Source organism: Podarcis vaucheri (genome assembly GCF_965113315.1).
Source record: "Podarcis vaucheri genome assembly, chromosome: 7".
Taxonomy (NCBI): Eukaryota; Metazoa; Chordata; class Lepidosauria; order Squamata; family Lacertidae; genus Podarcis; species Podarcis vaucheri.
In genome coordinates this window covers 5,040,163-5,053,265 of record NC_138765.1, presented here as the reverse complement: position 1 = coordinate 5,053,265, position 13,103 = coordinate 5,040,163, and the positions used below count along the sequence as shown (strand labels likewise).

The window sequence follows — 13,103 nt, the reverse complement described above, 5'->3', positions numbered from 1 at the left end:
TGTCTGTACACCCTCCAGACACTACTTCGGGGGGTCACTGCGCCCAAAGACCCCCTTAATCCTCCGAAAAACCCGGGATTCTCCGCCTGGAAGCAATCCCCGCTTGCGATGGCGTCGCTCACAACCGGAAGTCTGATGTTGGGAAAGATGGAGGGCCCAAGGAGAAGGGGACGATAGAGGACGAGATGGTGGGACAGTGTTCTCGAAGCTACCAGCATGGGTTTGACCAAACTGCGTGAGGCAGTGGAAGACAGGAGGGCCTGGCGTGCTCTGGTCCAGGGGGTCACGAAGGGGCGGACACAACTAAACAACAAAAATCTGGCATCCCCAAACTTTGGCCCTCCAGATGTTTTCGACTACAATTCCCATCATCCCTAACCACTGGTCCTGTTAGCTAGGGATCATGGGAGTTGTAGGCCAAAACATCTGGAGGGCCAAAGGTTGGGGGCGCCTACTCTAAATGAAACAGCGATTATTATCGCGATACCTCAAAGAAGCGGCAAGAGGGGACGCTGCTGTCCTGCTGCTGCTGAGCCCGGACGTAGGAAGCAGTCAGGCTGAAGCATTTCCCGTCCACCTCCTTCCCGAAGCGAAAGGCGCTCACCTGCAGGGAGGAATAACGATTATTAGAACTGTAGAGCTGGCAGAGACCCCAAGGGTGATGGACTACAGCTCCCATCACTTCCAGCACCCACAGTTGGTGCCAGGTTGGGGGTAAGCTGGGATAAGGGGCATGTGGGTGAGCACAGAGGGGCTGACCCCAAGGTGTCTGAACGCCCTGAAAGGCAGCGACGTGGGCGACTCCCAAGTAAGCCCATTGGGAAGAACGGCGCTAATCAAAACAACGGGCAAACCTCCGGGTGGATGCAGAGGTTCTTCCTGGAGCTGAGCGCCAAGCCCAGGAAGGGCAGCTTGTCTCCTGTCTGCTTCTCGTGGAAATCCAGGAGTTTGCGCAGTTCCTCGATGACCTGGGGGAAAAGCACAGCACTCGCGCCAAAGACTCAATGATGCCTTATGAGGAACGGCTAAGGGAGCTGGGCATGTTTAGCCTGGAGAAGAGGAGGTTAAGGGGTGATATGATAGCCATGTTCAAATATATAAAAGGATGTCACAGAGAGGAGGGAGAAAGGTTGTTTTCTGCTGCTCCAGAGAAGCGGACACGGAGCAATGGATCCAAACTACAAGAAAGAAGATTCCACCTAAACATTAGGAAGAACTTCCTGACAGTAAGAGCTGTTTGACAGTGGAATTTGCTGCCAAGGAGTGTGGTGGAGTCTCCTTCTTTGGAGGTCTTTAAGCAGAGGCTTGACAACCATATGTCAGGAGTGCTCTGATGGTGTTTCCTGCTTGGCAGGGGGTTGGACTCGATGGCCCTTGTGGTCTCTTCCAACTCTAGGATTCTATGATTCTATGACTCCTTGGTCCTCTCTCTCTCTCTGTGAGCCTCTGGAGGCAAGTCGAGGGGTCAGGGACAGAGGCGCGGGCTGGACTCCAGCTCCCATCAATCTCCAACTTCTCACTCTCAGCACTCCTCAGAACTAACCACACCACACTAACAGTCTCCAACACACACCAGTGTTATAGGTAAAGGGGACCCCTGACCATTAGGTCCAGTCATGACTGACTCTGGGGTTGCGGCGCTCATCTCGCTTTACCGGCCGAGGGAGTCGGCGTACAGCTTCTGGGTCATGTGGCCAGCAGGACTAAGCCACTTCTGGCGAAGCAGAGCAGCGCACGGAAATGCCGCTTACCTTCCCGCCGGAGTGGTACCTATTTATCTATTTGCACTTTGACGTGCTTTCAAACTGCTAGGTTAGCAGGAGCAGGTACAGAGCAACGGGAGCTCACCCCGTCGCGGGGATTTGAACCGCCAACCTTCTGATCGGCAAGCCCTAGGCTCTGTGGTTTAACCCACAGCGCCACCCGCGTCCCTATCAGTGTTATAGGTCATGCCTATATAAGGAACTCAGCCAATCACTTGCTTGTTGCTGGGTCTCCTTATTTCTGGGCAGATTCCTTTCATGTTCTGTATTCCCACGCTGTGGAGATTCTAAGTGCAAACTTGCTGAGCTGCCTGCAGATCATGGATTCCAACAAACCCAACCATGTCCCAGTTACCTTTTCAATCTCTGGCACCGTTCGGGAGCAGTAAATGAGCTTGGTCACTTCCAGGGGATGAGCCTGAGGAGGGAAAGGGAAAACGGGTTTACTTAGAAAGAGCTTTTTCGGTGGGTGGGTGGACATCGGCCAAAAGAGGTGCCCAATTGGCAGGAGGGGATGCGGAAGAGTGGCCAGTCACATGGGGGGGGCGGGGTCCAGAAAGCAATATATTTTATCTTTTTTAAAAAATCATTTTTATTGATTTTCCATAAAAACAGCCAATCAATATATCCGCATGATAATCCAATTAAAAACAATAAACTAAAATAAAAAATGACCAAATTATAGTCCAAATTGTAATTATTAATTTTTCCGGGCTCCCCATAGTCTGGACCTCTGAAGCATATCTCCAAATCTTCACTCCTGCCTCTTCTCGTTGCTTTCATATTTTCCGCCTTCTGATCTTAACACTTTAAAGTTCTCCGTCCCTCGCTATGCGATTCTCAGTCATGTCAAAAATCATATATCCTTTCATCTATCGAATACAGCTTTATTTGTAAATATATATAGCAATGTATTTTATCTTGCATTTTTAAAACACTTGCTTTTAATATACTGGCTTAACGTAAGTCATCTTCGTTACAAGGCAGGCCATACAGGAATTGACTAAATTTAGCTGCTGGCCACATGACCCGGAAAAACTGTCTGCGGACAAACGTGGCCCCCTGGACCAGAGCAAGCCAGGCACTCCTGTCTTCCACTGCCTCCTGCAGTTTGGTCAAACTCATGCTGGTCGCTTCGAGAACACTGTCCCACCATCTCGTCCTCCGTCGTCCCCTTCTCCTTGTGCCCTCCATCTTTCCCAACATCAGGGTCTTTTCCAGGGAGTCTTCTCTTCTCATGTGGTGGCCAAAGTCTTGGAGCCTCAGCTTCAGGATCTGTCCTTCCAGTGAGCACTCAGGGCTGATTTCCTTCAGAATGGAGAGGTTTGATCTTCTTGCAGTACATGGGGCTCTCAAGAGTCTCCTCCAGCACCAGAATTCAAAAACACTTGAGCTAGGCTAGACCAAACTGCGGGAGGCAGTGGAAAACAGGAGTGCCTGGCGTGCTCTGGTCCATGGGGTCACGAAGAGTCGGACAGGACTAAACGACTAAACAAGAAGAAGACTGAGAGGCAGTGATCAACCCAAGCAAGCTTCATGGCCAAGTGGGGATTCAAACCCTGGTCTTTCCCAGGTCCTAGTCCAATACTCTAACCACTGGCTCTCTTATTGATGTTTCTGCAGACAAAGTACTAATAATGGAAGGCTGCAGAACCGCTGCCCCCTGTGATAGGAATTTTATGGTCTTAGATATATGGTAATGTTCATAACCACATACATAGATCAACACAGGAAGACCAACCTGGAACCATTTTGATTCCTAAACTGACCAAATCCTTTCTCTGCAAGGTTAAACTGGAAAAGCCTCCCCATTGTCTCTTTCCTCACAGATCCTGTCTCGGGGATATGTCTGTTTGAATAAGGTGTGAGTCTGTGACCTGGCCCAGGAAATAAGTATTTTACCACTACAAAAGAATGGCCAGGCTCCCCAGGCAATCCAATCAAGTAACTTGCCAGACAGGAGATAAACTGTGACAGGAGAAATACAACATTAAAATTTCTGTGATGTAGGTGGGATGTATCTGAGGGGTGGTCTTAGGTTACACCCCTTCTGTGATGTATGCGTGATGTTTCTGGGGGTGGTCTTGATCTACAGGGTGGAAATTTCAAAAGTCTTTATAAGGCCTTGCGCACCATTTTTCTGGGTCCCTCCTCTCTCCTGCGGGTGAGGGGAGCACCCTGTTGCAACAGATCAATAAAGATCAAGCTTACTAGCTGCTTTGCTTCTCAATATTCTCTGGTTGGCCTCTGTTATTTTCTCCTACCAATAGGGAACCCATGTAAGGACTCTATATGGGCTCTTGGATACCCCATAAGGGGAAAAGGGCATGTTTTTATTTACAACACCCCCTCCCCAATGGTGTTGGACTCCCATCAGCCCAAATGGCCAAAGGTTGGGGTGATCAAGGGAGCTGTAGTCCAGCTGGAATAAGACTTCATCTTCATGAAGCCCTTTGGAGCATTCAAAGTGTTTCACGTTCTCCCGGCGATCGTTACATCAGCCCTGCAAAGTAGACCAGGTGTTGTTATCTGCATGAGGGGCTGACAGCGGCGTAAGCCAGGCTGCCTTTGCGGAAGCCGAGGCGAGGCTTCCTGCTTGTTTCCTGCTTGGCAGGGGGTTGGACTCGATGGCCCTTGTGGTCTCTTCCAACTCTATGATTCTATGATTCTATGATTCTATGAGGCGACTCACCCGTTGGTAGGCCACAATCAGAGACAGGAGGGAGATTGTCTTCCCGGTGCCCGATGGCATTTCCAGAACGCCATGACCCTAGCGGAGAAACAGAGAGAGCCGGTATGAATTAGCGGCGATACTGCAATGCTGCTTACGTCAAATCTCAAAGTGGAAAAAGTATGCATTCACACAATTTAAAACAGGCTGTTCTCCATTTGATGGTTGTGATGCTGGCGACATAAAAGCTTCGCTATCAAGTCTAGACTCTAGACCAGGGGTCAGCAAACTTTTTCAGCAGGGGGCTGGTCTACTGTCCCTCAGACCTTGTGGGGGGCCGGACAATATTGGGGGGGGGAGAATGAATTCCTATGCCCCACAAATATCCCAGAGATGCGTTTTAAATAAAAGGACACATTCTACTCATGTAAAAACACGCTGATTCCCGGACCATCCGTGGGCCGGATAGAAGGTGATTGGGCCGGATCCGGCCCCCGGGCCTTAGTTTGCCTACCCATGGTCTAGATGTCTGTTGATGAAACCTAGAACAGCATCAACTATCTTTTGCTGGTGCATCCCATTATTCCACCTCACCTCTTGAAACAAGAAGAAGAAGAAGAAGAGTTTGGATTTGATATCCCGCCTTTCACTCCCTTTAAGGAGTCTCAAAGCGGCTAACATTCTCCTTTCCCTTCCTCCCCCACAACAAACACTCTGTGAGGTGAGTGGGGCTGAGAGACTTCAGAGAAGTGTGACTGGCCCAAGGTCACCCAGCAGCTGCAGGTGGAGGAGCAGAGACGCGAACCCGGTTCCCCAGATTACATGACTACCGCTCTTAACCACTACACCACACTGGCTCTGATTTGCACTGAGGTCAAGCGCAGCAACACCCTCCTCCTCCACCTAAACCGGCACCCCAAACAAACCCAGCCTCTGGTCAAACCTTGGCATCCAATGTCCTCTTCAGCTCCAGCATGTAAGAATACTGCTCCGGGTAGATGTAATCATAGGGGAAATAAACAAGAAGTCCATCTATGTTCAGCCTGAAGGAAGGGAAAGCGAGAGAGGGAATATTGAGGTAGATGGACCCGGTGGTCTGATTTAGCGGCTTTCCTAGAATCCTGAGCAGAGTTATAATAATAATCATAATAATTTATTATTTATACCCTGCTCATCTGGCTGAGTTTCCCCAGCCACTCTGGGCGGCTTCCAATCAAGTGTTAAAAACAACACAGCATTAAACATTAAAAACTTCCCTAAACAGGGCTGCCTTCAGATGTCTTTTAAAAAGAAGATAGCTGCTTATTTCCTTTACATCTGCGTACCAGGTGGAGCTGGTGGACAGCTGCCCTGGACACAGAACTGACCTGCGCCTCCATGGACAGCTGTGAGTCCAAAATGACTCCCAGGCTGCGCACCTGGTCCTTCAGGGGCACAGTTACCCCATGCAGGACCAGGGAGTCTCCCACACCTGCCCGCCCTGTCCCCCAAAAAGAGTACTTCTGTCTTGTCAGAATTCAACCTTAATCTGTTAGCCACCATCCATCCTCCAACCGCCTCCAGACACTCACAGGACCTTCACCGCCTTCACTGGTTCTGATTTAAGAGACAGATAGGTAGCCGTGTTGGTCTGCCATAGTCAAAATAAAAAAATTCCTTCCAGTAGCACCTTAAAGACCAACTAAGTTAGTTCTTGGTATGAGTTTTCGTGTGCATGCACACTTCTTCAGATACACTGAAACCCCCTGCCTCTTCCTGTAAGACCTATTGCAGTCGTTAAGAGTCGTCAACAGGCTCATCTCAGCTATCTGCCAATCTCCCATTCCCACCACCCTTCTGAGAAATACCCCTCCCCACCTTCTCACTATATAGAAGGATCTGGCAACTTCTGTTTCAGTGTATCTGAAGAAGTGTGCATGCACACGAAAGCTCATACCAAGAACTAACTTAGTTGGTCTTTAAGGTGCTACTGGAAGGAATTTTTTTATTTTGATTTAAGAGAGTTATGGAATTAATGCATGGGGAAGGGGGGGCTGCATGCAAAAATATGGGGGTGCACCTTTCTCTGGCTGGTGGAAAAGGGTTGCTTTTGCACCCCCACCCCCCAAAAAAATGTCCCCCCCCAAATATTTCACCCACAGAGTGGAATTGGTCATGTCAATGACCACAGCAAATGCCTCCCCTTTAAACCAAGCAATGAATTCCAAACGCCTCCAAATATTTGCCCCCCCCGCCCACTCAACGCCCCCCCCCCACAATAGCCCCTCTTTTTAATAATGCCCACTTAGTCTATATCTGTCCCCAATAACACTCCCCCTCCCTGTTGCCCTAGTGGTATTTCCCAGGTCTCCGCTCCCCCCACTCACTTCATGGTCTCTCCCAGCCTCCAATCCCATTGGCCGCCGCAGCTGCTCACGCCGCTCCACTCTAGGTAAGCTTTTTCTTCTTCTGCGCATGCCTTCGCCGCTGCGCTCTATTGGTCAGAAGGACTCGTCGGGTCGCGCTTCTGGTTGGCTAAGATGAATAAAGCTCTGCCCCACATTTAAGCGAGTACTTACAGCCCTAGCCCAAAGGGAGTTCGGCTGCGCTGTGAAAAGGCATCGTAAGCCGCTCGAGAGCTAATCGTACGCAGCTGTTGAAGGCTGAAGTAGTCGAGCCCAGAAATAGGGATGGCCTTGGATGGACACATGCTAAAAACCATGAATGATAAAGCTTGCTTGCTTGCTTCTTTGATGGATGGATGGATGGATGGCATTTATAGTGTCCCACCTTTCCTGCAAGGTTCTAGAATCATAGAATCATAGAGTTGGAAGAGACCACAAGGGCCATCGAGTCCAACCCCCTGCCAAGCAGGAAACACCATCAGAGCACTCCTGACATATGGTTGTCAAGCCTCTGCTTAAAGACCTCCAAAGTAGGAGACTCCACCACACTCCTTGGCAGCAAATTCCACTGTCGAACAGCTCTTACTGTCAGGAAGTTCTTCCTAATGTTTAGGTGGAATCTTCTTTCTTGTAGTTTGGATCCATTGCTCCGTGTCCGCTTCTCTGGAGCAGCAGAAAACAACCTTTCTCCCTCCTCTATGTGACATCCTTTTATATATTTGAACATGGCTATCATATCACCCCTTAACCTCCTCTTCTCCAGGCTAAACATGCCCAGCTCCCTTAGCCGTTCCTCATAAGGCATCGTTTCCAGGCCTTGGACCATTTTGGTTGCCCTCCTCTGGACACGTTCCAGTTTGTCAGTGTCCTTCTTGAACTGTGGTGCCCAGAACTGGACACAGTACTCCAGGTGAGGTCTGACCAGAGCAGAATACAGTGGCACTATTACTTCCCTTGATCTAGATGCTATACTCCTATTGGTGCAGCCCAGAATTGCATTGGCTTTTTTAGCTGCCGCGTCACACTGTTGGCTCATGTCAAGTTTGTGGTCAACCAAGACTCCTAGATCCTTTTCACATGTACTGCTCTCAAGCCAGGTGTCACCCATCTTGTATTTGTGCCTCTCATTTTTTTTGCCCAAGTGCAATACTTTACATTTCTCCCTGTTAAAATTCATCTTGTTTGTTTTTGCCCAGTTCTCTAATCTGTCGAGGTCGTTTTGAAGTGTGATCCTGTCCTCTGGGGTGTTAGCCACCCCTCCCAGTTTGGTGTCATCTGCAAATTTGATCAGGATGCCCTTGAGTCCATCATCCAAGTCGTTGATAAAGATGTTGAATAAGACCGGGCCCAAGACAGAACCCTGTGGCACCCCACTAGTCACTCTTCTCTTCCTCCCTATTTTATCCTCGCACAACAGCCCTTGAGGCTGGGCAGGGTGCAACGCAGGGCTAAAAGAAAAAACGGCTTCTTTTCCCTTATGGGGTATCCAAGAGCCCGTTCTTCTTCTGTGATCCCTCGTAGCCGAGTAAGATTGTTTTCCATAAACATGGCCTTAACAGTGAGTCCGTAAGTGACTGTGGAAGCCAATTCCAGATCCACACGTCCTTCCACAGTGGGGACATTGGTTTCCGGGCAGGAGCTGATTACGATGTGGATTTGCCAAGCATGCCTTCCTCTCAGCACGTTTCTCCCTTGCGTCCTGAGTTCGAGTGTCTTCAAAGCCCATGACACCTTTGGTCAAGGCTGTTCTCCAACTGGAGCGCTCACAGGCCAGTGTTTCACAATTGTCAGTGTTTATACAGTGTTACCTCTGGATACGAACGGGATCTGTTCCGGAGCCCCATTCGCATCCAGAAGCGAACGCAAACCGCGACTGCACATGCGCGGGTCGCGATTTGCCACTTCTGTGCATGCACGTGACGTCATTTTGACCATCTACGCATGTGTGAGTGACGAAACCCAAAAGCGCTCAACCTGAAGCACATTTAACCCGAGGTATGACTGTACTAGGGATGCGGGTGGCGCTGTGGGTAAAACCTCAGCGCCTAGGACTTGCCAATCGCATTTTGAATCCCCGCGGTGGGGTGCGCTCCCGTCGTTCGCTCCCAGCGCCTGCCAACCTAGCAGTTCGAAAGCACCCCCGGGTGCAAGTAGATAAATAGGGACCGCTTACTAGCAGGAAGGTAAACGGCGTTTCCGTGTGCTGCTCTGGTGCCGGTTCGCCAGAGCAGCTTCGTCACGCTGGCCACGTGACCCGGAAGTGTCTCCGGACAGCGCTGGCCCCCGGCCTCTTGAGTGAGATGGGCGCACAACCCCAGAGTCTGTCAAGACTGGCCCGTACGGGCAGGGGTACCTTTACCTTTACGACTGTACTACATTTTTTAAGATTTGCCTTGAGACAGTCTTTAAACCTCTTTTGTTGACCACCAGCATTACGCTTTCCATTTTTAAGTTCGGAATAGAGTAGTTGCTTTGGAAGACGATCATCAGGCATCCGCAGAACGTATAGAGTCCTTAAGTGGGTTCCCTATCGGTAGGAGAAAATAACAGAGGCCAACCAGAGTAGCAAAGCAGCTAGTAAGCCTGATCTTTAATAAACTGTTGCAACAGGGTGTTCACTCACCACATGCAGGAGGGAGGAGGAACCCTGAACAGTGGTGTGCAAGCTCTTAAATAGACTTTTAAAGTCTTTAAAATAGACTTTGAGCCTGTGGCTCAAGGCCAAACCCCAAAATACATTGTTAGGGAAAAATCTAGGTGTGAGGCTGCTCAGTCCCCCAGCTGGTCGGGCAGAGCCCGTGGGTCCCTGCGGAATAAAGGAAGGAGTCCAGCCAACTGGAGCAAATAGCTGTAGACCAAAGTTTATTGCGCAATAGGTTCAAAGAGCAAATTTGAACCCCGAGGATGGGGTGACAAAGACTTTTAAAACTTTCCCACCATATCCCAGAATACAGTTCGTACAGCATCATTGCTACATCACTGACATGTCACAAAAGGGGAGGGGTTAACCTTGGCAAACATGTCCAGACAAGTCCTTGGTACAAGATTGGCATAAGCAGACATGGCAGGGCAAGAGTAAGGTGTAATATTAGCATAGACAAATATGTCTTAAGTACCCACCACCCAAAAGTACAATAGAAGTTCCTTTGCATGTCTGGAGCCTGAGGCAAGTCAGGTGATGAGATTTGGCTTCCTTTGGCTAACAATGAGCCCAGCAATTGTCACCTCTGGGAACTTCCTGGAGTCCCTTTTCAAGGGGAAAATAGCTTTGGAATGGAGGAAACTGGGAAAGGAGATGATTTTATATTATTTTTAAAGCTAGGTAACTTCCCTGAGCTGTCAAGTTGAAAGGATACAATCAGGTATAATATTTGTAATATTTAACTTTAAAGATGTGCCCCCCCTGGTAATTTCCGTAACACATCATACATACATCACAGAAGGAGCGGTCTACCACAGAAATACATCACAGGGGTGGTCTACAGCAGAAATCTTACCTGCCAGGATACCTGATAATGGTCAATGACTGCTTTTACCTGGGCATCCTGGCCATTCTTTTGTGATGGTAAATACAGTGGTACCTCGGGTTACAAATGCTTTGGGTTACAAACACTTCAGGTTACAAACTCGACCTCCAGAAAGAATTAAGTTTGTAACCCGAGGTACCACGGTACTCAGTTCCTGAATCCAGGTCACAGGCTCACCCTATTCATACACAGATACGCCCTTAAGACAGGATTTGTGAGCAAAGAGACAACGGGGAGGCTTTACCATTTCCTTCCTCCTTACAGAGAAATATTTGAGATCTATTTGGGAGGGTCAAAATGGCTTCAAGATTGTTCTTGTTATGTACTGAAGTTCTCACCCTGGGCCAGCAGGGGGATAGTGTAGATAGTTTTCACTCAGGTCCACATTAGTTATTTTAGGCAGGAAACCCTGGGTTGTTGTTGCTACAATGTTGACAGCCGGCTGCCTATAAAAGCAGGCCGGCTGAGCTGTTTGCTGTTCAGTTCTGTTCCAGCTTACAAAATAAAGAGCTGCTTTGGAGAAATCGCTGTGTCGTCTGCCATGTCTACCCACTATTCAACAGTTCTTCTATACCAGGGGTCTGCAACCTTTAAGACAAAAAGAGTCACTTGGACCCGTTTCTGAAGGAAAAAAAAACTGGGAGCCGCAAAACTCGTCATTATAAAAATAATTTTTTTGTCACTTTTTTATTATTTCTTTGTTTGACCCCTCAGAATTACTCCTCCTCATAGAAATAAACGTTAAATTAACAAGTTACCTTTTTGTGTGTGTGTGTTCTTCACTCCCCTTCAAAACAGTGGCCAGCGTACATGCCCCCTTTCAATGCAGTGACCAGCGTACATGCCCCCTTTCAATGCAGTGACCAGCGTACATGCCCCCTTTCAATGCAGTGACCAGCGTACATGGCCCTTACAATGTAGCGGGCGGGCGGACGGGAAGGTGACGTCGGGACGGTGCGTGACTAACGCACGCACAGCCCCCATGTGACGTCACAGCCAGTATAGCGCCAGCCACAGTGGGGAGTGTCGGGGCGCACAATGCACCTTCTCCCCTCGCTAGTATCCGCCCCGGAGCCGCATGTGGCTCTTTTACACCTTTGCCGTGGCTCTGGAGCCGCGGGTTGCAGACCCCTGTCCTATACTATTTCAGACACGTGGTTTATATACTTATGTACCTGCTTGCCTTGTAAATTTATGAACATTTAATTTATATATTTGAGAACTTAAATTCTTATAACATGGAGAATGGCAATAAGGCCCCAAAGCAGGGCCTGAGGACAGCAAGTGGGGTATAAATAAAAATACAATAATAAATATGGAACTGGGGGTGAACAGGTCCCCCACCATTTCCCCAGTGTCCCCCCCCCAAGGCCCCCACACCTTTAATTTCTACAGACCCATCCGTGGATGTGGTGCTTTGCGAAATTGCGAAGAACCGGTTTGGCAAACCTGTAGCCCGTGGGGGCTTGCAAGCTCCAACTAGACTCAGGGAACTAAAGAAGGAAAGGCCTGGGAAGGGAGGGGTAAAGGATAAAAAGGTTTCCCAACCACAGACTCTCGGAATGAGCACCTCCAGCAGCAACAGCCCTTTGCAATCCTCAGTAGAGCTGTGGGTTTCTGGTCTGGCCCCAGTGGCGCACGCCTTAGTCATCCCATTTGGACTACTGCAATGTGCTGTGCTTGGGGCTATCCTTTGAAAAGCGCGCAGGAATTTCAACTGGCCCAAAGAGCTGCAGACGCATTGCTGGTTATCGGGAGCATAGGGAGAGACCGGAATAGTTAAATGGTTCAGTTAAGCTTTCTTGAAGAGAAGCTACTAAGTGGAAAGAAAATAAGTCCACATTTGACGGGTTCGAAAACGAGTGAGCAAGAAGTGTTTCAGGAGATGGAAATGATATAAGGAAAAAAACCCTGCCCTTTTCCCCTTATGGGGTACCCAAGAGCCCATATAGAGTCCTCTTTTTAGGTTCTCTATCGGTAGGAGAAAATAACAGAGGCCAACCAGAGAATATTGAGAAGCAAGGCAGCTAGTAAGCCTGTTATTTATTAACTGTTGCAATAGGGTGCTCCCCAAATGCAAGAGAGATGAGGACCCAGAGCCATGCGTGCAAGCCCTTATATAGACATTTTAAATTGCCCACCCTGGAGTCCAGGACCACCCCCAGAAACATCATACATACATCACAGAAGGGGTGTGGCCCAAGACCACCCTCTAGATACATCATACCTACACCACAGAAAAGGTGGTCTACAACAGAAATTTGAGTGCGTTGTGCATCTCCTGTCTGGCAAGTTACCAGATTGCATTATCTAGGTTTTGACCACTCTTTTGTTGTTATAACTGAATCTATAATTCCTGAATCTAGGTCACAGGTCACAGGCTCACACCCTGTTCATATCTTGTATCTGAAGAAGTGTGCATGCACGCAAAAGTTCATACCAATAACAAACTTAGTTGGTCTCTAAGGTGCTACTGGAAGGAATTTTTTTATTTTATATATTGAATGTGTCCTTAAGACAGGATTTGTGAGGGCAGGTTTGTGAGGAAAGAGACCTTGGGGAGGTTTCCCACATTGACCGCGCAGAGTAATACAGTGGTGCCTCGCAAGACGAAAAGAATCCGTTCTGTGATTCTCTTCGTCTAGCGGTTGTTTCGTCTTGCGAAGCAAGCCCATTGAAGGATTAGCGGATTAGCGCTATTAGCGGCTTATCTGCTGATCGGATCGGCTGATAAACTGCTTAGCGGCTTAGAAAAGGG

The 13,103-nt window shown here is 48.7% G+C and overlaps 2 protein-coding genes across 3 annotated transcripts in view; both read right to left on the bottom strand.

Moving 5' to 3' along the window:
* Positions 1-6,956, bottom strand: part of ERCC2 (ERCC excision repair 2, TFIIH core complex helicase subunit) — a 43,072-nt gene extending 36,116 nt beyond the window's left edge. The window contains exons 1-6 of the mRNA XM_082231060.1: positions 6,801-6,956; positions 5,378-5,477; positions 4,456-4,533; positions 2,119-2,181; positions 855-968; positions 488-604 (exon numbers count right to left, since the gene is read on the bottom strand). Coding sequence (XP_082087186.1) covers positions 488-604; positions 855-968; positions 2,119-2,181; positions 4,456-4,533; positions 5,378-5,477; positions 6,801-6,805 — 477 coding nt within the window. The 5' untranslated portion in view covers positions 6,806-6,956. The remainder of the gene's footprint in view (positions 1-487; positions 605-854; positions 969-2,118; positions 2,182-4,455; positions 4,534-5,377; positions 5,478-6,800) is intronic.
* The window catches only part of PPP1R13L (protein phosphatase 1 regulatory subunit 13 like), a 226,349-nt gene that overhangs the window by 150,594 nt on the left and 62,652 nt on the right, over positions 1-13,103 (bottom strand). The window lies entirely within an intron of this gene.